Source organism: Neovison vison, chromosome 11 (genome assembly GCF_020171115.1).
Source record: "Neovison vison isolate M4711 chromosome 11, ASM_NN_V1, whole genome shotgun sequence".
Classification (NCBI taxonomy): domain Eukaryota; kingdom Metazoa; phylum Chordata; class Mammalia; order Carnivora; family Mustelidae; genus Neogale; species Neogale vison.
In genome coordinates this window covers 171,720,266-171,748,107 of record NC_058101.1, presented here as the reverse complement: position 1 = coordinate 171,748,107, position 27,842 = coordinate 171,720,266, and the positions used below count along the sequence as shown (strand labels likewise).

The 27,842-nt window shown below is 36.8% G+C and overlaps 1 protein-coding gene across 5 annotated transcripts in view; it reads left to right on the top strand.

The window, feature by feature from the left end:
* PSD3 (pleckstrin and Sec7 domain containing 3) overlaps positions 1-27,842 on the top strand; it is a 688,004-nt gene that overhangs the window by 490,954 nt on the left and 169,208 nt on the right. For all 5 annotated transcript variants that reach the window (XM_044225254.1, XM_044225255.1, XM_044225257.1 and 2 more), the window contains one exon: positions 14,244-14,437. In XM_044225254.1, coding sequence (XP_044081189.1) covers positions 14,244-14,437 — 194 coding nt within the window. The remainder of the gene's footprint in view (positions 1-14,243; positions 14,438-27,842) is intronic.

Sequence of the window (27,842 nt, the reverse complement as noted above, 5' to 3'; positions counted from 1 at the left end):
CTTTCTCTCTCTCTCATTCTCTCTCTCTCTCAAATAAATAAAATCTTTTTTTTTTTTTTAAGTAGAGAGATCACGACTAACACCAAGGAAATAGAAACAATCATCAGAAATTATTATCAACAAAAAAATTATTATCAACAGCTATATGCCAATAAGTTAGATAGAAGAAGAGAAATAGATGCATACCTGGAATCCTATAAACCTCCAAGGCTGAAACAGAAAGAAATTGACAACCTGAATAGACTGATATCTAGTAATCAGATTGAAGCAGTGATCAAAAACCTCCCAAAAAACAAGAGCACAGGACCTGACTGATTCCTTGGGGAATTCTGCCAAACATTCAAAGAAGAAATAATACCTATTCAGGGGCCTGGGTAGCTTAGTCATTAAGCATCTGCCTTCGGCTCTGATCATGATCCAAGTGTCCTGGGATCAAGACCCACATCAGGCTCCCTGCTCAGCGAGGAGCCTGCTTCTCCCTCTCCCACTTCTCCTGCTTACATACCCTCTCTCACTATCTCTCTCTCTGTGTCAAATACATAAAATCTTTAAAAAAAAAAAAAAAGAAAGAAAGAAAGAATACTTATTCTCCCGAAGCTGTTTCAAAAAAACAGAAACAGAAGAAAAACTTCCAGACTCTTTCTGTGAAGCTAGCATTACCTTGATCACCAAACCAGGCAAAGGCCCCATCAAAAAGGAGAATTTCAGACCAATATTCCTGACGAATATGGGTGCCAAGATTCTCAACAAGATCCTAGCTAACAGGATCCAACAGTACATTAAAAAGATAATCCACCATGATCAGGTAGGATTTTTCCCCGGGAAACTGGACAACATAAAAAAGAATCATTTCCTGGATATGAACACCTTACCAAGACTAAATCATGAAAAAATAGAAAAACTGAACAGATGAGTTACTAATAAAGAGATTGAATCAACAATCGAATCCCTTCCAAAAAATAAAAGTCCAAGACCCGATGATTTCACTGGTGAATTCTACCAAGCTTCAAAAAATCAATGCCAATCCTTCTCAAACTATTAAAAAAAAAAAGGCGGGAACACTTTCAAATTACATAACCCTGATACCAAAGCCATGCAAGGATACAGAAAAAAGGCCAAATCCTTGATGAACATAGATGCAAAAGATCCTCGATAAAATATTGGCAAACTGAATGCAGCAACATTTTGAAAAGATCATACTCTATGATCAGATGGGTTTTATTCCAGAGATGCAGGGATGGTTCAACATGTGCAAATCAATAAATGTGATGTACCACATGGTCAAAATGAAGTATAAAAACTGTATGATTGTCTCAGTAGACTCAGAAAAAGCATTTGACAGTATTTAACAACCTTTTATGATATCTCTCAACAAACTAGATAGAGAGAGGATGTATCTCAAAACATAGTAAGGGCTGTATGTGACAAGCCCATTGCTTATATTTTACTCAACAGTGAAACATTTCCTTTAAGATCAGGAACATTGGCCAAGGATACCCATCTCAACATTTTATTCAACATAATACTGGAAATCCTAGCCAGAGGAGTTAGGTGAAAAAAAAGAAATAAAAGGGATACAAATCAAAAAGAAGGAAGTAACAGTACCTCTGTTTGCAGTTGACATGGTATTATATATAGAAAATTTTATAGACTTCAACAGAAACACTATTAGAATTAAAAAATGAATTCAGTAAAGTTATATATGAGAATCAGATATGTTTCTGTATATTAACACTGAACTATCAGAAACAGATTTTAAGTAAATCCAATATACAGTAGCATCCAAATCAGTAAAATACTTAGGAATAAATTTAGTGAAGGAAGTGAAAGACTGTACACTAAAAACTGGAAGACACTGATGAAAGAAATTGAGCAGGGCACAAAAAATGGGAAAAGCATTTTGTGTTTATAGATTGGAATAATAAATATTGTTAAAATGTCCATACCATCCAAAGCAGTCTACAGATACAGTACAATCCCTATCAAAATTGCAATACCGTTTTTCACAGAAATAGAAAAAAAAAGTCCTAAATTTTGTGTGGAATCACAAAAGACATCACATAGCCAAATCCATCTTTTTTTTCTTTTTTAAAATTTTATTTGTTATTTTTCATCACATTAAGTATACTTTTTTTTTTTTTGCCTTCTGTATGATTGATTGATTTGGCTTCAGAGTAGAAGTTAGTGATTTATCACTTACAGATAAAACCCAGTGCTCATGATAGCAAGTGCCCTCCTTAATACCCATCACCCATTTAACCCATCCCACACCCACCTCCCTTCTTCAACCATCAGTTTTTTTCTCTGTTGTTAAGGGTGTCCTATAATTTGCTTCCCTGTCTGGTTTTTTTTTTTTTTTTTTCTTCCCATATGGTCATCTGTTTTGTTTCTTAAATTCCATATATGAGTGAAATCATATGGTATTTGTCCTTCTCCGACTGACTTATTTCACTTAGCTCAATTCTCTCTAGCTCCACATGCTTCACTGCAAATGGCAAGATTCTTTTTTGTGGCTGAGTGATATTCCACTATATATACATTTATATATATATATACATGTATATTTATATAAAATTCATAAAATACATTAAAATGCTAATTCAAAGAGATACATGCACACCAACATTTATAGCAGCATTATTTACAATAGCCACATTATGGAAGTAGCCCAAGTGTCCACTGACTGATAAATGGATAAAGAAGAGGTGGTGTACATGTGTGTGCATACTTTTTGAGAAACCTCCATACTGTTCTCTACATTGGCTGTACCAGTTTGCATTTCCACCAAAAATACAAGAGGATTCCCCCTTCTCCACATCCTCAAATCCTTGCCAACACTTGTTGTTTCCTATGTTGTTAATTTTAGCTATTCTGACTAATATGAGGTGATATCTCGTAATTTCCATTTTTATTTCCCTAATGATGAATGATGTGAACATCTTTTCATGTGTCTGTTGGCCATCAGTTTGTCTTCTTTGGAAAAATGTATATTCATGTCTTCTGCCTGTTTTTCAGTTGGATTATTCTTTTATTGGGTGTTGAGTTTTATAAGTTCTTTACTTATTTTGGATACTAAACTTTCATCAGATACGTCATTTGCAAATGTCTTCTCCCATTCCATAGGTTTCATCTGAGTTTTATTGTTTCCTTTGCTGTGTGAACATTTTTTTTATCTTTTACTTTTGCCTTTGTTTCCCTTGCTTCTGAAATATACCTAGAAAAATGTTGCTGTGGCTGATGTCAGAAAAGAGTAACTTATATTGTCTTCAGGGATTTTTATGATTTCAGGTCTCATATTTCTGTCTTTAATTTATTTTGAGTTTATTTTTGTGTATGGTATAAGAAAGTGGTCCAGTTTCATTCTTCTGCATGTAGGTGTCCTGTTTTCCCAATACCATCTGTTGAAGAGGCTGTCTTCAGTCAACAAAACTAAAAGGTAACCTATGGAGTAGAAGAGGATATTTGTAAATGGCATAACTGATAAAGGGTTAGTATTTAAAATATGTAAAGAATTTATAAAACTCAAAATCCAAGAATCAGATAATCCAGTTTAAAAATGGGCAGAAGACATAAATAGACATTTTTCCAAAGACATACAGATAGCCAGCAGATACATAAAGATGCTTAACCTCATTCATCATCAGGGAAATGGAACTCAAAACCACAGTGTGACGATTACCTCACAAATGTCAGAATAGCTAAAGTTAACACAGGAAACAACAGCTGTTGATGAAGATGTGGAGAAAGGGAACCCAGTTACACCCTGGTGGGAATGCAGACTGGTGCAACCGCTCCAGAAAACAGTATCCAATGTTCCTCAGAAAGTTAAAAATGAACTATACTATCTTCCAGCAGTTGGCATACTAGGTATTTACCCAAAGATACAAAATACTAATTGAAAAGGTTACATGCACTCTGGTATATATTGCATGATTGTCTGCAATAGTCAAATTACGGAAACAACCCAAGAGTGTCCATTGACTGATGAATGGATAAAGATGGGTGTGTGTGTGTCTGTGTCTGTGTCTGTGTCTTTGTGTCTGTCTCTCTGTCCAGTGGGATATTACTCAACCATAATAAAGAATGAAATCTTGCCATTTGCAATGACATGGATGGAGCTAGAGATTATTATGCTAAGTGAAATGAATCAGTCAGAAAAAGACAAACACCATACAATTTCTCTCATATGTAGAATCTAAGAAACAAAACAAATCACCCCGGGGTGGGGTGGGGGGCTAAGACAGAGGGAGGAAAACCCTCTATAAGAAATAGACTCTTAACTATAGAAAGCAAACTGATGCTTTACCAGAAGGGAAGGTGGATTGGGGGATGGGATAAATAAGTGATGGGTATTAAGGAGTGCATTTAGGGTGAGGACTAGGTGTTGAATCACTGTATTTATACTTCAAACTAATATTACATAAGATGTGTAACATAACTTAACATTTAGAATTGTGATACCTTCACTTTATTTCTTTTTCAAGATTGGTTTGGCTATTCAAGGTCTTTTGTGGTTCTATACAAATTTTTAGATTCTGGATTTTGGATAGCTCTGAAAAATACTGTTGTGTTTTAATAGAGATTGCATCAAATCTGTAGATTACTTTGGGTAGTTTAGACATTTGCAATATTTGTTCTTTCAATCCATGAACATGGAATGTCTTTCCATTTCTTGACATTGTCTTGAATTTCTTTCATCAGTATTTTACAGTTTTCAGAGTACAACTCATCTCTTTAGTTATGTTTATTTCTAGGTATCTTACTGTTTTGGGCACAATTTTTAATGGGATTGTTTTCTTGATTTTTCTTTTTGCTGCTTCATTATTAGAGTATAGGAATTCAACAGAATTCTATACATTGATTTTGTATCCTGCGACATTACTGAATTTATTTAACAGTTCTAGTAATTTTTAAGTGGAGTCTTTAGTATTTTCTATATATAGTTTCATGTCATATGCAAATACTGAAAGTTTAACAACTTCTCACCAATTTAGATGCATGTTATTTTTGTCTAGTTGCTGTGTAACTTACATTACTACATTGAATAAAAGTGATGAGAGTAGACTTCCTCACCTTAGTGGAAAGGTTTCCCATTTTTCCCCATCGAGTAGGATATTGGCTGTGGGTTTTTCATATAAAGCCTTTATAATGTTGAGGTATGTTCTGTCTAGACCTACTTCTCAAAGGATTTTTATCATGAATGGATGTTTTACTTTGTTAGATGCTTTTTCTGCATCCTTTGAAATATGGTTTTTATCCTTTCTCCTTTACTGTTATCTGCTTGATTGTTTGGAAATATTGAAATCCCACTTGATCATGGTGTATGAATTTTTTTTTTCCCTTGAGAGAGAAAGCAAGAAAGAGAGTGTGTGTGCATGCACATGGGGGAAGGGGCAGAGGGAAAGGAAAGAATCCTGATGCAAACTCCCCCTACGCATGGACCGCTCCCCTGCAATGTAAGGCTTAGTCTTATGACCCATGAGATTGTAACTTGAGCCAAAACCAAAACTCAGATACTTAAACAACTGAACCACCCAGGCACCCTGATTTTTTAATGTTTTGTTGGAGTTTGCTGAGATTTTGTTGAGGAGTTGCATCTATATTCATGAGTGATATTGGCCTGTAGATCTCTTTTTTTGTGGTGTCTTGCCAAGCAATCTTGAGAAAGAAGAACAAAGCTGGAGATATCATAAATCCTGACTTCAAACTATACTATAAAATCTGTAATAATCAACACAGTATGGTACTACATACAAAAGCAGACACATAGATCAATGGGAATAGAATAGAAAATTCAGAAATAAATTCAAAGAAATTTGTTTAATTGATTTTTGACAAGACAGCCAAGAATTTCCCCATGATAATGGGGAAAAGATTGTCCCCTCAATAAGTAGTTTTAGGAAAACTGAATATCCGCATAGAAAAGAAAGAAAGTGGACCACTCTCTTCTACTTTACACAAAATCAACTCAAATTGGATTAAATCTTTGAATATAAAACCATGAAACTCCTAGAAGAAAACATAAAGAATAAGCTCCTTGACATTGGCCTGAACAATACATTTTTAAGATTTTTAAGATTTAGGAACAAGAACAAAAATTACTGGGACTACATCAAACTGAAAAGTTCTATACAACAAAGGAAACCATTAAGTAAATAAAAAGGCAACCTACTAAATGGGAAAAGACATTTACCCTGTTGGTGTAAATGTTAACTGGTACAGTCACTATGGCAAATAGCACTGAGGCTCCTCAAGAAATTAAAAACAGAACTACCTGGAGCCCCTGGGTAGCTCAATCAGTTAAGCATCTACCTTCAGCTCAGGTCATGATCCAGGGCCCTGGGATCAAAGCCCACATCAGATTCCCTTCTTAGGGGGAAGTCTGTTTCTCCCTCCTTCTGCCCCCACCCCCCACTCTTTCACTCTCTCTTTCTGTCTCTCTCCCTCTCTGTCCTGTGTGCCTACTCTCTCTCAAATAAATAAAATCTTTTTTAAAAAGTAGAACTACCAGGGGCACCTGGGTGGCTCAGTGGGTTAAGCCGCTGCCTTCAGCTCAGGTCATGATCTCAGGGTCCTGGGATCGAGTCCCGCGTTGGGCTCTCTGCTCAGTGGGGAGCCTGCTTCCCTCTCTCTCTCTCTGTCTGCCTCTCCATCTACTTGTGATTTCTCTCTGTCAAATAAATAAATTTTTTAAAAAAAGTAGAATTACCAGTAATTGCACTTCTGAATATATAGACGAAGGAAACAAAATTATCTGAAAGAATAACCTGTATTCTTATGTTTATAGCAGAATGGTTTACAATAGCCTAAGTATGGGGAAAAAAAAAACATAAGTATCAGTCTACAGATGAAAGGATAAAGAAGATGAGGTGTATATACACAATGGAATATTATGCAGCCTCTAAAAAAGAATGAAATCTTGTCATAGGCAGCAAACATGAGTTAATCTGGAGAGCATTATGCTAACTGAATTAAGTTAGACTTTGAAAGATAAATACCACACAGTATCACTTGTGATGTTATCATATGTGAGTTTGTTTGTTTTTTTAAAGTTGAGTTCATAGCAGTGGAGGGTATAAAAGTCATTTTCAAGGTTTGAGGTGTGGGGGAAGTTGGGAATAGCTGGTAAAAAGATGTAAACTTTGGGGCACAGATGGCCCTTCTTTTCACTACATCTGTATCTTTGGGGTAAATACGCAGTAGTGCAATTGCAGGGTCATAGAGAAGTTCTATTTTTAATTTCTCAAGGAATCGTCACACTGTTCTCCAAAGAGGCTGCACCAACTTGCATTCCCACCAGCAGTGTAAGAGGGTTCCCCTTTCTCCACATCCCCTCCAACACATGTTGTTTCCTGTCTTGCTAATTTTGGCCATTCTAACTGGTGTAAGGTCGCCAAACTGTGGAAAGAACCAAGATGCCCTTCAACGGATGAATGGATATATACCCTATGGAGTATTATGCCTCCATCAGAAAGGACGAATACCCAACTTTTGTAGCAACATGGACGGGACTGGAAGAGATTATGCTGAGTGAAATAAGTCAAGCAGAGAGAGTCAATTATCATATGATTTCACTTATATGTGGAGCATAACAAATAGCATGGAGGACATGGGGAGTTAGAGAGGAGAAGGGAGTTGGGGGAAATTGGAAGGGGAGGTGAACCATGAGAGACTATGGACTCTGAAAAATTCAATTTGAGGGGTTTGAAGGGGCAGGGGGTGGGAGGTTGGGGTACCAGGTGGTGGGTATTATAGAGGGCATGGGTTGCATGGAGCACTGGGTGTGGTGCAAAAATAATGAATACTGTTATGCACCCAGACATACTAGCAAAAATCAATATATTTTTTTAAAAAATGTAAACTTTTCAGTTATAAAATGGATAAGATCTGAGGAAATAATGTATAATATCGTAACTACAGTTGATAACATTGCACTGAATAATTGAAAGTTTCTAAGAGTAGAATTTAAATGTTTTCACAAAATACATATATATGTAATATTTATATATATATGTAAAATGATAGGTGTGTTAACTCAGTGAAGGGAACTCTTTGTGAGATATATGTATATTAAATCCTCATATTGTATACTTTAAGTATCTCACATTAAATTGTTAATTACACTCAAGAAAACTGATAAAACAACATAGAAGAGGAAATGTAATCTGTACAATAACTAATTGTAATTTTCCTGGATTTTTGCAATATCGAGAAGATATTTTCTGAATATCAATACTGACCATTAATTTTAAGTAAATTAATAAATAAGTAAATCTCTTACATTGCATAAATCAGTTATTCCAGAGGGAGAGGAAGATGGCAGCAGAGTAGGAGGACCTTAGACTAATGTTGTTCCATGAACACATACTAGGTAACTATCAAATCATCCTAAATAACCCAGAAATTGACTTGAAGACTTTGGTAAAACAAACTCCACAACTAAAGGAAGAGAAGACATTGAATAAAGTAGGAAGTATAGAGTTGTGATTTGGGGAGAAACGGATGCCAGGCACTACAGAAGGAAGAGAAGTGTGGTTGTAGAGAAGGATAAAAGAAAGAGGAGCACATGGGAACACATGAGGAGAATGTTTCCCCAAACCATTGGTTTGGAAAATAAGAGGGGCTGGATTTCATGTATTTTTACCATTAGAGGGGCTTAGAACCTGGAGTTTTAAAGTTCAGCAGGCTTGCCTGGCATTGAGACCAGATGGCACTGCACTGCTCCTGAGAAGGCAGGCAAACAAAGCAGAGGGAACTAGACAGCATTATGCTAAGCAAAATAAGTCAGTCAGGGAAAGACAGATACCATATGATTTCATTCATGTGTGGAATTTAAGAAACAAAAAAATGAAAAGAGGGACCAAAAAAAGAAGAAAAAAAGAAAGAAAAGGAAAAAACAAAGCAAGAAACAGACTCCTAAGTGTAGAGGACAAACTGATGGTTACTAAAAAGGGATGAGTAGGTGGGTTAAAGAGGTGATAGGGTTAAAGGAATGCATTTGTTGTGATGAGCACCAAGTGATGTATGAAAGTGTATAATCACTATGTCATACACGTGAAACTGTTACACTGTATTTTCACTAACTGGAATATAATAAAATCTTTTTTTAAAAAATCACTTCTTTAGTAAAGTTGGGAGTGGGGAGACAAGTAGATAAGCAAACTAAATATGGTGGAGCATAAAATGAAACAATATTTAGCAATAAAAGGAAACAAACTATTGATTTGCACAATATGGGTGAATTATATTTATTTGCTGAGTAAAAGAAACCAGTTTCATGCCATTTTGAAAAAGGGACATCTTTAGGGCTGGAGGATATCAGTAATTTTCAAGAATTGGTAGGGGAAAGGAATTGACTAAAAGAGGGAAGCAGGAGGGAATTTTCTACATATAGTGAACATATCTAGTACATAGATTTGTTTTCTAAATACTGTTGCCCAACGAGAAGAACTGGATTTGTCCAACAGGAAGAACTGGACTTGTTGGAGACATTTCTTCCAGGGTTGAGATAAGGAAAATTTAAGATGAGCTTGGAAGCACCTTCTTGTGCTACCTAAAAGAAGTGCTGAAAAACAAAAAGGAAAAAGAGGAAGCCATGTTCAAAGGACACAGAAGCCTCCTTGATAGAATCCCAGTGGCCAAAGCTGGGAAAAAAAAAAAAAATGGAGCAATAAATGTAAAAATGGTAGATTTTATTATGCAAAATAATAAGATTATATCCATGTGTCCATACTTAGAGAACAATTTTCCTACTACTGATGTAGAACAAATGAGGGAAATAAAAAAACACCATTAGATCAGCCCAATAATAATTATCATAGGCAAAATCCACTGATGAATGTTTGTATTAGTGTGCAGTTTAAGGAGAAGCAGGCTATTTTATTTTTCCAATTTATTTATTTTCAGAAAAACAATATTCATTATTTTTTCACCACGCCCAGTGCTCCATGCAAGCTGTGCCCTCTATAATACCCACCACCTGGTACCCCAACCTCCCACCCCCCCGCCACTTCAAACCCCTCAGACTGTTTTTCAGAGTCCATAGTCTCTCATGGTTCATCTCCCCTTCCAATTTACCCAAAAGCACATACCCTCCCCAATGTCCATAACCTTCACCCCTTCTCCCAACCCCCCTCCCCCCAGCAACCCACAGTTTGTTTCGTGAGATTAAGAGTCACTTATGGTTTGTCTCCCTCCCTATCCCATCTTGTTTCATGGATTCTTCTCCTACCCACTTAAGCCCCCATGTTGCATCACCACTCCCTCATATCAGGGAGATCATATGATAGTTGTCTTTCTCCGCTTGACTTATTTCGCTAAGCATGATACGCTCTAGTTCCATCCATGTTGTCGCAAATGGCAAGATTTCGTTTCTTTTGATGGCTGCATAGTATTCCATTGTGTATATATACCACATCTTCTTGATCCATTCATCTGTTGATGGACATCTAGGTTCTTTCCATAGTTTGGCTATTGTGGACATTGCTGCTATAAACATTCGGGTGCACGTGCCCCTTTGGATCACTACGTTTGTATCTTTAGGGTAAATTCCCAGTAGTGCAATTGCTGGGTCATAGGGCAGTTCTATTTTCAACATTTTGAGAAATCTCCATGCTGTTTTCCAGAGTGGTTGCACCAGCTTGCATTCCCACCAACAGTGTAGGAGGGTTCCCCTTTCTCCACATCCTCGCCAGCATCTGTCATTTCCTGACTTGTTGATTTTAGCCATTCTGACTGGTGTGAGGTGATATCTCATTGTGGTTTTGATTTGTATTTCCCTGATGCCGAGTGATATGGAGCACTTTCTCATGTGTCTGTTGGCCATCTGGATGTCTTCTTTGCAGAAACGTCTGTTCATGTCCTCTGCCCATTTCTTGATTGGATTATTTGTTCTTTGGGTGTTGAGTTTGTTAAGTTCTTTATAGATTTTGGACACTAGTCCTTTATCTGATATGTCGTTTGCAAATATCTTCTCCCATTCTGTCAGTTGTCTTTTGGTTTTGTTAACTGTTTCCTTTGCTGTGCAAAAGCTTTTGATTTTGATGAAATCCCAAAAGTTCATTTTTGCCCTTGCTTCCCTTGCCTTTGGCGATGTTCCTAGGAAGATGTTGCTGCGGCTGAGGTCGAAGAGGTTGCTGCCTGTGTTCTCCTCAAGGATTTTGATGGATTCCTTTCTCACATTGAGGTCCTTAATCCATTTTGAATCTATTTTTGTGTGTGGTGTAAGGAAATGGTCCAATTTCATTTTTCTGCACGTGGCTGTCCAATTTTCCCAACACCATTTATTGAAGAGGCTGTCTTTTTTCCATTGGACGTTCTTTCCTGCTTTGTCGAAGATTAGTTGACCATAGAGTTGAGGGTCTATTTCTGGGCTCTCTATTCTGTTCCATTGGTCTATGTGTCTGTTTTTGTGCCAGTACCATGCTGTCTTGATGATGACAGCTTTGTAATAGAGCTTGAAGTCCGGAATTGTGATGCCACCAACTTTGGCTTTGTTTTTCAATATCCCTTTGGCTATTCGAGGTCTTTTCTGGTTCCATATAAATTTTAAAATTATTTGTTCCATTTCTTTGAAAAAGATGGATGGTACTTTGATAGGAATTGCATTAAATGTGTAGATTGCTTTAGGTAGCATAGACATTTTCACAATATTTATTCTTCCAATCCAGGAGCATGGAACATTTTTCCATTTCTTTGTGTCTTCCTCAGTTTCTTTCATGAGTACTTTATAGTTTTCTGAGTATAGATTCTTAGCCTCTTTGGTTAGGTTTATTCCTAGGTATCTTATGGTTTGGGGTGCAATTGTAAATGGGATTGACTCCTTAATTTCTCTTTCTTCTGTCTTGTTGTTGGTGTAGAGAAGTGCAACTGATTTCTGTGCATTGATCTTATATCCTGACACTTTACTGAATTCCTGTATAAGTTCTAGCAGTTTTGGAGTGGAGTCTTTTGGGTTTTCCACATAGAGTATCATATCATCTGCGAAGAGTGATAATTTGACTTCTTCTTTGCCGATGTGGATGCCTTTAATTTCCTTTTGTTGTCTGATTGCTGAGGCTAGGACTTCTAGTACTATATTGAATAGCAGTGGTGATAATGGACATCCCTGCCGTGTTCCTGACCTTAGTGGAAAAGCTTTCAGTTTTTCTCCATTGAGAATGATATTTGCAGTGGGTTTTTCATAGATGGCTTGAAGCAGGCTATTTTCATAGTCATAAACTTTCCCCAAAACATTTACAAAAGAAAATTGTAATATTACAGAATAGAGACTTTCCAGACAGCACCTCAACCAAGTAATCAAGGTTAATATCACTAGTCATAAAACATACATACCCTAATCTGATGCACTGAGAGGTTGTATCACATATGGTATCCTTCTGAAAAATATACAGCATCAGTCTAATTAAGCAAACCTAAATTGGGGATATTCTGTAACATAACTGGCCAGTCTTCAAAATGTCAAGTCATGAGGGACAAAGAAAGAATGAGGTTCTATTTGTGACTGGAGAAAACTAATAAATCGGAATAACTACATGCACTACTGGATCATGGATAGTCTCCTGGAACAGAAAAAAATAATAATAATGAAAAAATTGGTAAAGTCTGAATAAAGTCTTATGTTTAATTCATAGTATTGCATCATTTTAAAAATTTTACTATGGTTATGTAAGTTGTTAACATTAGGGGGAACTGGGTAATGGGCAGATGAGAATGTAAGTACTATCTTTACAAATCTACAGTTGTCTCAGAATTAAAAGTTAAGTATAGATGTCTAAGGGTCCAGTATTTTTTTATATCTCACAATAATCAAGTAGCAATGGAGGAAAAAAAAGACTATTTTAACTTGATCACTAAATACTTTTGATAATTTATTAATTTTGTGGTTATTTTGAAGTTTTTTTTGTTTTTTGTTTTGTTTTAAGATTTTTATTTATTTATTTGACAGAGTGAAAGAGAGATCACAGGTAGGCAGAGCAGCAGTCAGAGAGAGATGGGGAAGCAGGCTCCCCACTGAGCAGAGAGCCCGATGTGGGGCTCAATCCCAGGACCCCAAGATCATGACCTGAGCCAAAGGCAGTAGCTTAACCCACTGAGCCACCCAGGAGCCTCGGTTATTTTGAAGTTTTAATAAAAATACTCACTAATCAATATCTAATAAGCAATATAACCAGAGATGATTGAGGAAATTGAACAGGTGAACTAAGACAAATGCTCTTCATTTGGTGCTGTGTTTTAGCAGTATATCAGCGTTTGTTAATTTTCTTCTATTCATTCCTCTTTATTGAATGTAACCATCCATTTTTTGCCTCCTTCATACTTACTGTACATTAGAATTTCAGATTTAAATTTACCCTCCTTGAAGGAACAGATTTTTTTTTAAGATTTTTTATTTATTTGGGGGGTAGTAAGAGAGTAGAGAACTGGAGAGGAGCAGTGAGAGAGGGAGAAGCAGACTTCCCGCTGAGCAGAAAGCCCGATGAGGGGCTCAATCCCAGAACCTTGAGATTATGACCTGAGCTGAATGCAGATGCTTAACCTCCTGAGCCACCCAGGCACCCTGGAACAGAGATTTAAAGTAGACTGGGCAATTACAGGTTTTGTCAGTGGCTGTTAGAGTGTCTCATACTTTTATGGCAGTTGAGAAAGTAGTACCTATAAGATGCCAAAGCACTGTGGATGACACCACCATCCTACCTCATTATTAGCTTTACTGGGGTTTCAGTATAAGAGAATTACCTGTTACATGCCAGATGTAGTTCAGTATTATTCACTGGACTGAATCTGTAATGATTTCTTGTATTCTGTATACTTGGCAATGTGCTAAACCATGTAGAAATCAAAAATCAAAATCAAAATCGTGATCTCTGCCAAAGAATCCCCACTCTTTTTGAAAGAGGACAGACATGAAGGCACTGTAGTGGGTAGAAAGAGCAAAGACTTTAGAGATTTTGTAGTCATATCCTTACTATCTCTTTCTTTGATTACTAGATCTGTGGCCTTGGGCACTTACTTAAACTTTCTTGAGTTTGTCTCGTTATCTGTATTATGGGATACTAATGTCAGTCTTAGAAAACTGTTATGATCATTAATACTTGGCACATAAACACTTAGTAAATGATACCTGTTTTTACAGTTATTGTTATCACGACTGATAGACTATTGAAAACATTGTAGTTTATTACACTAAATAACTTTGTTTGTTTACTGATTGTTAAGTGCTCAATCTGTGTTTTCTTCTTTAGAGATGATGAAGAGAAAAAAAAATCTCCATCTGAAGGTACTGATGAGAAGGCTAATGGAACACATCCAAAGACCATTAGTCGTATTGGGAGCACTACCAACCCATTCTTAGACATTCCTCATGACCCAAATGCTGCTGTGTACAAAAGTGGATTCTTGGCTCGGAAGATCCATGCAGATATGGATGGAAAGAAGAGTAAGCACAATTTGTTGTCATTGTCTATTTCATTTATTTCATCTTGAGGCTTAAAATTTAAAATGAATTTATCTGAAGTAAAGTCAAGGGTGAAGAAAAATTATATTAGGTTTTAGAGAAATATTAACTGAAGTTTGATGAAGCCTGTAACCCTACGTCAGAAAACCATTGTGGCACCTGCTCTTCTCTGAGTAGAATTATAGAGCTTCAGAAATGGAATTCCTCTTGCAGATAATTCATTTCCAACCTTCTGTTCATTTATTTACTCTTGATTTCAGCAAATAATTCTGGATACGTAACTATGTACTAGACATCAAACATATAGCAGCCAATGGGATGGGCAAGGTCCATGTCTTTGAGTTTACATCTCTGGTGGTTGAGGGGAAGAGTGAATTTATAACACATAAAATAATCAATAATGTAGGATCCTACAGACAAGGAAGGGAAAGAATTATGGTCTGTACAAAGGATTGGCCTTTATGGGAGATGGATAGGTAGGTCATAAGCAAGCATTAGTACTTGAAAATTAAAGGAGTTCCATATGATGGCTCTGTGAAGTATGAGACATCATTATCTAGTGACAGGTAATAGTGTTAGAAATTGAAAGAAACTAAGTATGTTTCTGTGCTTGAGTAACCTATGCAGAGGGTGAAATAGCAATTTGATATAGTTGAACAAGCTAAGGTAAGCCAGTATGTATGCTCAAAATTAGTGGGTTAAACCTTTAGGGTGTTCCTACCTATCTACAAACACAAATAGGCACTGCTTGGATGGACAGTACCACTATTTCCATCTGTGGCTGGGTACTTTTTCTTAATGTGTTAGCACATTTTATTGGGTTATGGTCAAGAGAAATATTGTAACAGAGTGGCTTTGACACTGACTTACAATGCTGAGTAAGTTTCTCAGTTTTTCCAAGTTCCTTAGGAGTACCTCTACCATATATCCTATACAATCTATAAAATAGCCTATTACACTACTTAATTTTCTGGAAGAGAATTATTTCAGGACTCATAGTTGCAAGTGACAGCAACTGGCTTAGGGAAAAAAGGTCAAGGACACACTTAAAATGAGGAGTGTTGCCAGGACACTTTGTCCATTTTTGTCTCTGCATTATATTGCATGTCACCTTTACTCTTGGAAACAGTCTCTCTTACATGGCTAGATACATGATTATTAGCAGCATTTTAGATCATGTGTTCAATTTTGTCAACAAAAAGTATTCTCCTTCTTTCCTAATTTTGAATTTACTATATTCTGGGAAGAACTCTGATTTGTATGACTGAGAGATGGAATACTATAATTGTCAGCACTCACTGGGTTGAAGTGCAAAAAAAAGGGAAAGTTCCCTCAAGAGCGAATAAGATACAGTTTTCATAGAAAAGGGCTTTGTTTTTGGGAGACAAAACAATAGATACTCATCTCTTTGTTGCTGACATACATGCATACCTTTTCTCCAGCCAGTTCAAGCAAAGCTTTTGGAGAACATAGTACCATCTTCCATTTATAACCACAGATATACTCATCTCTGACCCACATGTCATGCCTAGGAGTGGCTCCCATATCCAAGGTTTAAATTTGCTGGTCAATGACCATTTTCCCTAGGTAGGGATGTAAATTCACGCTGTAGTCTAAATAAAACTACAGAAATATCTGACATAGTTTATATGAAGTACTAGAAACAAAAAGTAGAACAACTGCAGTTTAAAATACCAGTTCAGGAAAGGCAAAAAAGGAAGCAATATCAATCATTGATTTAGTGTATTTTACTACATTCTGCGGAGTTAACCTACTTGAACATCTTTTCATTGATTCATTTCCGTAGCAATGGATTGACGTAATTGATTAATTTATTGCAGAGAGTCCCCAGATTTGGCCTACCAGTGAAATTTTCTGTCTTGTTTTCCTGGGACATTTCTAAGGATTATTGGAGAGAATTACCTTGCTGGAAGCTCTGCTCCCTTAGCAGCCCAGTGTATATGAGTATAGGTACAAAACCTGGGAGTTGCTTAATAGGTGAGCCATTCTAGACATTTTATATCATGCTAGAGTTTCCTGCCGATATAACGCCTTTAAAGCCTTAGTTAACTCCTCTGAGAACTTGAGGTTCATTAGGTCAGTTTTAAGTGTCTTGGGACATTTATCTTTTTAGCAACTTAAGAATTTCTGCCTAGGTGAAACACTCCCCGCAAAGACCAGCACAAGCCCCTGACCTCATCATGTCCCTAAGGCCTAAAGTTTTTTTTTTTTTTCCAATTTATTTATTTTCAGAAAAACATTATTCATTATTTTTTCACCACACCCAGTGCTCCATGCAAGCCATGCCCTCTATAATACCCACCACCTGGTACCCCAACCTCCCACCCCCCCCCGCCACGTCAGACCCCTCAGATTGTTTTTCAGAGTCCATAGTCTCTCATGGTTCACCTCCCCTTCCAATTTACCCAAATTCCCTACTCCTCTCTAACGCCCCTTGTCCTCCATGCTATTTATTATGCTCCACAAATAAGTGAAACCATATGATAATTGACTCTCTCTGCTTGACTTATTTCACTCAGCATAATCTCTTCCAGTCCCGTCCATGTTGCTATAAAAGTTGGGTATTCATCCTTTCTGATGGAGGCATAATACTCCATAGTGTATATGGACCACATCTTCCTTATCCATTCGTCCGTTGAAGGGCATCTTGGTTCTTTCCATAGTTTGGCGACCGTGGCCATTGCTGCTATAAACATTGGGGTACAGATGGCCCTTCTTTTCACGACATCTGTGTCTTTGGGGTAAATACCCAGGAGTGCAATTGCAGGGTCGTAGGGAAGCTCTATTTTTAATTTCTTGAGGAATCTCCACACTGTTCTCCAAAGAGGCTGCACCAACCTGCATTCCCACCAACGTGTAAGAGGGTTCCCCTTTCTCCACATCCTCTCCAACACATGTGGTTTCCTGTTTTGTTAATTTTGGCCATTCTAACTGGTGTAAGGTGATATCTCAATGTGGTTTTAATTTGAATCTCCCTGAGGGCTAATGATGATGAGCATTTTTTCATGTGTCTGATAGCCATTTGTATGTCTTGATTGGAGAAGTGTCTGTTCATATCTTCTGCCCATTTTTTGATGTGCTTGCCTGTTTCGTGTGTGTTGAGTTTGAGGAGTTCATTATAGATCCTGGATATCAACCTTTTGTCTGTACTGTCATTTGCAAATATCTTCTCCCCTTCCGTGGGTTGCCTCTTTGTTTTTTTGACTGTTTCCTTTGCTGTGCAGAAGCTTTTGATTTTGATGAAGTCCTAAAAGTTTATTTTCGCTTTTGTTTCCTTTGCCTTTGGAGACATATCTTGAAAGAAGTTGCTGTGGCTGATATCGAAGAGATTACTGCCTATGTTCTCCTCTAGGATTCTGATGGATTCCTGTCTCACGTTGAGGTCTTTTATCCATTTTGAGTTGATCTTAGTGTACGGTGTAAGAGAATGGTCAAGTTTCATTCTTCTACATATAGCTGTCCAGTTTTCCCAGCACCATTTATTGAAGAGACTGTCTTTTTTCCACTGTATATTTTTTCCTGTTTTGTCGAAGATTAATTGACCATAGAGTAGAGGGTCCATATCTGGGCTCTCTACTCTGTTCCACTGGTCTATGTGTCTGTTTTTATGCCAGTACCATGCTGTCTTGGTGATCACAGCTTTGTAATAAAGCTTGAAATCAGGTAACGTGATGCCGCCAGCTTTATTTTTGTTTTTCAACATTTCCTTAGCGATTCGGGGTCTCTTCTGATTCCATACAAATTTTAGGATTATTTTCTTCAGCTCTTTGAAGAATACCGGTGGAATTTTGATCGGAATGGCATTGAAAGTATAGTTTGCTCTAGGCAGTATAGACATTTTAACAGTGTTTATTCTTCCGATCCAAGAGCATGGAATGGTCTTCTATCTATTTGTGTTCTTCAATTTCTTTCATGAGTGTTCTGTAGTTCCTTGAGTACAGATCCTTTACCTCTTTGGTTAGGTTTATTCCCAGGTATCTTATGGTTCTTGGTGCTATAGTAAATGGAATCGATTCTCTAATTTCCCTTTCTGTATTTTCATTGTTAGTGTATAAGAAAGCCACTGATTTCTGCACATTGACTTTGTATCCTGCCACGTTGCTGAATTGCTGTATGAGTTCTAGTAGTTTGGGGGTGGAGTCTTTTGGGTTTTCCATATAAAGAATCATGTCATCTGCGAAGAGAGAGTTTGACTTCTTCATTACCAATTTGGATACCTTTTATTTCTCTCTGTTGTCTGATTGCTGTTGCTAGGACTTCTAATACTATGTTGAACAAGAGTGGTGAAAGTAGGCATCCTTGTCTTGTTCCTGATCTCAGTGGGAAGGCTGCAAGCTTTTTCCCATTGAGGATGATATTTGCTGTGGGTCTTTCATAGATAGATTTGATGAGGTTCAGGAATGTTCCCTCTATCCCTATACTTTGAAGCATTTTAATCAGGAACGGATGCTGGATTTTGTCAAATGCTTTTTCTGCATCAATTGAGAGGACCATGTGGTTCTTCTCTCTTCTCATATTAATTTGTTGTATCGCATTGATTGATTTGCGAATGTTGAACCATCCTTGTAGCCCAGGGATGAATCCCACCTGATCATGGTGGATAATCTTTTTAATGTGCTGTTGGATCCTGTTGGCTAGAATCTTGTTGAGAATCTTAGCATCCATATTCATCAGTGATATTGGTCTGAAATTCTCCTTTTTGGTATGGTCCTTGCCTGGTTTGGGGATCAGGGTAATGCTGGCTTCATAAAAAGAGTCTGGAAGTTTTCCTTCTGCTTCAATTTTTTGAACCAGCTTCAGGAGAATAGGTGTTATTTCTTCTTGGAAGGTTTGGTAGAATTCCCCAGGGAATCCGTCAGGTCCTGGGCTCTTGTTTTTTGGGAGGTTTTTGATCACTGATTCAATCTCGTTATTAACCTGAAGTTTTAAAAGTCATCAGGCTTGGCTGGGATACAGCTCAGAGGGCACGGCACTACACCTGGAGAGAAGTCAGACAAACAACCCAGAGGCAGATTGTACAAATAAACAGTGGGGAGATTATTTGCTCTTCTTAGCCTGCCTCCCAGAGAGGCAGCATGCATAGTACTCCTCTCCAGGAACAGAGAAACTGGGTAGGGAGGGCCATTTCCTCCACCACCCCTCAGCATAAACACAGAGCCACCTGGGGTAAGCAGCAAAGTGCCTACCCTGGCTGTCTAACCTGCTTACACCAACTCACATCCCTGCAGTCTGGTAGTACTGCCCTTCTCCATAAAGCTTGCCTCAGTCCCAGTGCTGAAGGCCATTTCCACAGAAGATCAGCAGAAGCCCCTGCCCACGCCACAGCTCCTGACCAGAGTTCTTTATGGCTTCAGTTCAAGTGGAAATATCAAGTTTCATTTAACATGCAGACCAGAGTTCACCCAGTTAAAACATGCTGCATTCTAGCCAAGGACCAAACACTTCCCACTTCAGGCAAGGAGAACCCCTGCAGAAACTGACCTGAAGGATACAGCAGCTGAAACACAGTAGTAGAGGGGACGCAGCACACACCAGAGACCCTATCTGATATACCGGGCCCTGGACCTATATGATCTCTTCTTGATAAAGCCATGATTATCAGGAGCAGAAAACATACAGGCTTTTCTAACACAGAGAGGAAGAGAGATTTAAACAAAAGCCAAAGACATAGAAATTTGTCCCAAATGAAAGAATAAGATAGGGTCACAGCCAGAGAGAGCTAAGCAGAACAGATACAAGTAATATGACTAATGGGGAATCCAAAGCAACAATCATAAGGATACTTGCTAGCTTAAGAAAAGAATGGAAGACCAGGGAGACCCTTATTACAGAGATAAAAGAGTAAAAAAACAATTAGAAATGAAAAATTCAGTAACTGAGATTCAAAACAGGCTGGATACAGTGAACACAAGGATGGAAGAAGCAGAGGCACAAAGAAGTGACATACAAGATAAAATAATGAAACATAAGCTGAACAAAAGAGAAAGAATTTTGCAATATGAGAATATATTTAGGGAACTCAGTGACTCCATCAAATGTAATAAAATTCATATTATAAGTGTACTAGAAGAAGAAGACAGAGAAAAGAGGACAGGGAATTTATTTGAGAAAATAATATATGAAAAGAGAAAAGTCTTAAAAGCAGCAAGACAAAAAGAAGTCCCTTACTTACAGGGAAGACCCATGAGGCTAGCTTCAGATCTATCAACATAAATTTGGCAGGCTAGGTGGTAGTGACATGATATGTTTATAGTACTGAATGGGAAAAATCTGCAACCAAGAATAGCAAGGCTATAATTCAGAATAAAAAAGATAAAAAAAGAGTTTCTCAGACAAAGAAAACTAAAGGAGTCCATAGCCATTAAACCAACCCTGCAGGAAATACTAAAATATTAAAAGGGGAAAAAATATTAAAAGGAAAAACCAAAGTGATAAAGACAAGAATATAATAGAGAAAATCTCCCAAAACAACAAGCCAAGTAATAACATGGCACTAAATACAAATCTATGAGTAATTACTCTAAATGTAAATAGATTAAGCACTCTAATCAGAATACACAGTGTCAGAATATATTAAAAAAAAGAAGGCCCATTTAGCTGCCTACCAAAAATTGATTTTAGACCTAAAGACACCCATGCATTGAAATTGATGGAATGGAGAAATACTTATCATATAACTGGACATCAAAATAAAGCCAGATTAGCAGTACTTCTATACAACAAACTAAACTTTAAACCAAACACTGTAAGAAGAGATGAAGGGCATTATAGCATAACCAAGGAGACAATCTAAAAATAAGTGTAATTGGAAGTATTTATACATGCAGCATGGAGTCACCCCAATATATAAAACAATAACAAACATAAAGGAACTCATTAATAATAATACAATAATAGTAGGGGAGTTTATCTCCCCACTTACATCAATGAACAGATACCTAAGCAGAAATCTGACAAAGAAACAATAGCTTAATAACTTTGGATGATGCACTGGACCAAATGGACTTCACAGATATATTCAGAATATTTCATCCTAAAGTGGCAGAATGCACTTTAATGCAGGTTCTTTTTGAGTGCACATGGAACGATGTCCAGAATAGATTATATACTAGGTCACAAATCAGGCCACAAGTACAAAAAGATTGATATCATGCCATGCATCTTTTCTTTTTTTTTATATATATATATATTTTTATTTAATTTCTTTTCAGTGTAACAGAATTCATTGTTTATGCACCACACCCAGTGCTCCATGCAATACCTGCCCTCAGTAATACCCACTACCTGGCTCCCCCAACCTCCCACCCCCCACCCCTTCAAAACCCTCGGATTGTTTTTAAGAGTCCATAGTCTCTCTTGGTTCATCTCCCCTTCCAATTTCCCTCAACACCCTTCTCCTCTCCATCTCCCTATGTCCTCCATGTTATTTGTTATGCTCCTCAAATAAGTGAAACCATATGATAATTGACTCTTTCTGCTTGACTTACTTCACTCAGCATAATCTCTTCCAGTCCCTTCCATGTTGCTACAAAAGTTGGTATTCATCCTTTCTGATGGAAGCATAATACTCCAGAGTGCATATGGACCACATTTTCCTTATCCATTCGTCCGTTGAAGGGCATCTTGGTTCTTTCCACAGTTTGGCACCGTGGCCATTGCTGCTATAAACATTGGGCTACAGGTGACCCTTCTTTTCACTACATCTGATCTTTGGGGTAAATACCCTTGCATCTTTTCTGACCAGAGTGCCATGACTTGAAGTCAACCACAAAAAAATTTTTTTTTTTTAAATTTTGGAAAAGACCACAAACAAATATTAGTTAAACAGCATGCTACTAAACAATGAATGGGTCAACCAGGAAATCAAGGAAGAAATAGAAATGTATATGGAAACAAATAAAAATGAACACAACAGTCCAAAGCCTTTGGGATGCAGCAGAAGCAGTCCTAACAGGGAAATATATAGCTATACAGGCTTAACAAGAAAGGAAAATCTTTAACAACCTAACCTTATTTCTAAAGAAGCTAGAAGAAGAACAATAAATGAAGCCTAAATCCAGTATAAAGAAGAAAATACTAAAGATTAGAGCAGAAATGAATGATACAGAAACTAAAAAAAAAAAGAAAAAAGAACAAATCAATGAAACCAGGAGGTGGTTCATTGAAAAAATGAATAAAATTGTTAAGTCCCAAGCCAGACTTACCAAAAAGAAAAGAGAAAGGAACCAAATAAGTAAAATCAAAACAGGAGGCAAAAAATAACCACCAATACCACATAAATAAAATTATAAGAAAATATTATGAAAAACTATATATGCACAAATTGGACAAACTGAAAGAAATGGATGTATTCCTACAAACATGTGAACCACCAGAACTGAAACAGAGAGAAATAGAAAACTTGAAGAGACCAATAACTAACAAAGAAATCCAGGGCTAAGTGGCTTTATGGGTCAATTCTACCAAACATTTAAACAACAGTGATTACCTGTTCTCAAACTATTTAAAAAAATAGAAGAGGTAGGAAAACATCTACATTTATTCTATAGGCCCAGAATTACCCTGAATTCGAAATAAAGATTCCACTAAAAAAGAGAACTAGAGGCCAATATCCCTGATGCTTGTGGATGTACAAGTTCTCAATAAAATAGTAGCAAACCAATCAAACAGTCCATTAAAGAAGCATTCACCACTATCAAGTGCCTGGCCTGTAAGGGTGGTTCAATATTAGAAAAACAATCAAAATGATACACCACATTAATAAAAGAAAAGATAAGAACCACATGATACTTTCAAGAGATGCAAAAAAAGCATTTGAAAAAAATATGTGACATCCATTCATGATTTAAAAAAAAAAAAAAAACCTTCAACAAAGTAGAGTTAGAGGGAATGTACCTCAACATATAATAAAGGCCATATTGAAAAGCCCACAACTAATATTCTCTTCAATTGGGAAGACCTGGGAACTTTTCCTCTATGGTCAGGAATAAGACAGGGATGTCTGCTCCTACCACTGTTACTTAACATAGTACTGGAAATCTTAAGCATCAGCAATCAGACAACAAAAAGAAATAAAAGCATCCAAATTGGCAAGGAGGAAGCCAGACTTTCACACTGCACAGACAACATTATACTCTACATAGAAAACCCAATGGATTCCACCAAAACTCATACATTCCACTAAAACTCAGACATGAATTCAGCAAAGTCACAGGATATCAAATCAATGTACAGAATTCTGTTGCATTTCTCTATGCCAATAGTGAAGCAGCAGAAATCAAGAAATTGATCCCATTTACAATTACACCAAAACCTCTAAGATTACCTAGGAACAAACCTAACCAGAGAGGTACTCTGGAAACTGTAGAACACTTATGAAAGAAATCGAAGTTTGAGACCCTTATAAACGGTTACTTCCTTTTGTGTTTTCCTAGCATTTGTGCTATTGTCATCTCTTTTCCTTGTGTATAAAACTCATAGTACATTGTGATTATTTTTGCTTTAAATAGAAATGTAGTTTTTATTTTTACCCACACATTGACTATTTCTGGAATACCAAGTTTCCTTTTTCATTTCCAGATTTCCATTCAGTATCTTTTCTTTTTTTGCTTAAATAAGTTCCTTTAATATGTCTTGTAGTAAAGTCCTGCTAGCAAGAAATGTTCTCATGTTTTATTGGTTTAAAAGGAAAAAGATACACTGCATCTTAATTTTAGGAATTTTTGATTACTGGTTGTAGAATTATTTGACAGTGTTTTCCTTTTCCCTCAGTAATTTAAAAATGTTCTATTTTGCAATGCCCTATGTGGTTTCAGGCAAAAAAACCTGCTGACATCATTTATTTCTCTGTGCCTATAATGGTTTTATTTTTTCTTTCTGCCTGCTTTAAAATTTTTTCTTTTTATTTTTGATTTTCAGCAATTTTATTATGAGCTGTTTTAGTGGGGTTTTCTTTTTGTTTCTCTTGTCTGGTGTTGTTTGAATTTCTTGTATTTGCCAGGCTATATTTTTTACCAATTATGGAAATCTTTTAGCCATTATTTTTAAAGCACCCACCCCTTTTTCTAGGATTTTCCTTTCCTATATATTCAACTACTTGATTCTACACAAAAAGTTTATTAAGGCTCTGTTCATTTTTTTTTCCCAAATCTTTTTTATGCTTTCAGAACTTTCTTTTATTGTGTGTCTTCAGTTTTACTATAGTATTTGTCATTGCATATGTAGCATACTTTTTATATTTATATATATAAATATATATAAAATATATAAATATAAATATATATTTATGTATATAAATATTTATATTTATCTTTATATTAAAAATATTTTTTAATATTTACCAAAGCTGTATTAACACCCTTCTCTTTGTTTCTTTTCTCCCTGGGATTTCCAGGACTGTAACTTTGGTTAATTTTCCTGCTACCTCTAGGTTATAGTTTTCTTTTTCTTTGCATTCCTAGTAATTTTTATTTGAATGCCAGATGTGACATTTTGGGAGACAACTTAGTTATGTGCCATTAAAGAATGTTGGATTTTATCCTATTGCATAGATAAGTAACTTATGAATTTACTGAATTCTTAGAGGTTTGCCTTTATACTTTGTTAGGGTATAACCAAATCAACCTTTATTCTGGAACTTATTTTGCTTTATACTGGGAACTATTATTACTCTTTAGCCTCCAGTGCCCTAGTATTACAAAATCTTTCCCTCCTCTGCCTGATGAAGACATAGACTATTTCTATCCCCACATGGGCTTTTAAAATTATTCATTCCACAACTGTTTGGTTATTCTTTTCACATGTGACCACATCTTGCTATAGCCAAGACCTGGGAATTCCTCTGCGGATCTCCAGAGCTATCCTCTTGTGTACCTTTCCTCTCTCTTGTACTCTGATGAACAAATTCCAGCCACCTCAGCCTCACAAGTCAGCACAAGTTCCTAACGGCTATTTTGGCACCCTCTTTCACTATTGGATCTTAAGTACTTCCTTCAAGCAGTTATCTGGGCTTACCTCTTTTGTTCCTTTCTCTTTAGAATCAATTTAAAGCTTCCTGTTGCACAACATCTGGAAACTTGGTTTCTAATTGTTTTCTAATTGTTATGAAAGGAAATGATTTTTTCTAGCAGTTAACCTTTTGTTTTGTAGCCATTAACCTTTTGTGGACTTAAGGAGAACTAAACTGATTACTGATCACTTTTGTTAAGACATTTTTTTCTAGTTGCCTCAGGCCTCAAGACTTAATATTTACTGAGTTATGAAAGTGAAATGGAATTCTAATATCAAGCTCAGTGGCAAGGAGGAAGCCAAACTTTCACACTGCGCAGACAACATTATACTCTACGTAGAAAACCCAACAGATTACACCAAAAAATTGCTAAAATTCATACATGAATTCGGCAGAGTCGCAGGTTATAAAATCAATGTACAGAAATCTATTGCATTTCTCTATGCCAAAAATAAAGCAGCAGAAATCAAGGAATCAATCCCATTTACAATTGTGCCAAAACCTGTAGAATAAACTTAACCACAGAGGTAAAAGAGTTATACTCTGGAAACTATAAAACACTTGTGAAAAAATTGAAGAGGAAACAAAGAAATGGAAAAACATTCCATGCTCATGGATTAGAAACATTGTAAAAATGTCTATACATTCAGTGCAATCCCTCTCAAAATACCACCAGCATTTTTCACAGAGCTCGAACAAATCCTAAAATCTTTTTGGAACCACAAAAGACCCTGGATAGCCAAAGCATTCCTGAAAAAGAAAAGAAAAGCTGGACTTTTCCATTACATTTCTGGACTTCAACCTGTGTTAACAGCTCTGTAATGAGTATAGCAATATGGTGCTGACACAAAAACAGACACATTGATCAATGTAACAGAAGAGAAAACCCAGAAATGAACCCGCAACTGTAGGGACAACTACTCTTCAATACAGCAAGAATGAATATCATGAGAAAAAGTCTCTTCAACAAATGGTGCTGGGAAACTGGATGGCAACATACAAAAGAATGAAACTAGATCAGTTTCTTATACCATACACAAAATAAATTAAAAATGGATGAAAGGCCTACATGTGAGTTGGGAAACCATCAAAAGCCTAGCGAACACAGACAGCAAACTCTTTGGTCTTGGCCAGGCAACTTCTTACTCATATCGTCAGAGGGAAGGGAATCAAAAACAAAAATAAACCATTGTGATTTCTTCAATTTATAAAGCCAATGCACAGCAAAGGAAACAATCAACAAAACTAAAAGACAGCCTAGGGAATGGGAGAAAATATTTGCAAATGTCATCTGATAAAAGATTAGTATCCAAAATAGATTAAGAACTTGTCAAACTCAACACCTCAAAAACAAATAATTTAAGAAAAAGAACACATGAATAGATGTTTTTCCAAAGAAGACAGCCAGATGACTAACAAAACATGAAAAGATGCTCACCGTCACTCATCATTAGGGAAATACAAATCAAAACCACAATGAAATACCATGTCACACCTGTCAGAATGGCTAAAATGAACAACACAGGAAACAATAGATCTTTGCACATATGTGGAGAAAGGAGAACCCTCTTTCACTCTCTTGGCGGGAATGCAAAATGGGACTGCCACTGTAGTAAACAGTATGAATGTTCTTCAGAAAGTTAAAACTGTGACCAGCAATTGAACTACTAGGTGTTTATCCAAAGGTTACAGAAATATTGATTCAGAGGGGCACCTACACCCCTATTTATTAACAGCATTTTCAACAACAGCCAAATTATGGAAGGAGCCCAAATATCCATTGAGTGATAACTGGATAAAGAAATTGTGGCATAGGTGTGGAGAGTTAAGATGGCAGAGTAGTAGGGGTACCCTTGTCCTGCCTCATCCCTTGAACACAGCTAAAGTAATATCCAGTCATTTAAACACCTAGGAAATTGTTCTGAGGATTAAGGGAACAATCTGCACAGTTAAAGAGAGAAAATGGCATGTACAAGGTGCAGTGATGTGAATTGGAGGACAGAAAAGCCACAGTGTCATGAAGAGGAGGAGGGAGCACTTTCTGTTGTGAAAAGAAAGAGAGAAAATGAGAGGAGGACAGAGAGCAGTGCATTAGGTTCACAAAGGAGAAACACTTCCCCAAAACCGTTGACTGGAGAATCCAGAGGAACTGGGCTATTTCTAGTTCTTATAAACAGAAGAGTTCAAAGGTTGAAGTTTTAGAAGACCATGCCATTCACAGGATTCCAGTGGGGTGCACAACATTTTTCCCAGAGAGAAAGAGGGCAGAGACCTGAAAGCAGAAAACATTGTATAGGGATCCCCTGAGTCACACTGGGACAGAATATTCCCCTTCCTAGGGTACATCTGGAAGAGGGT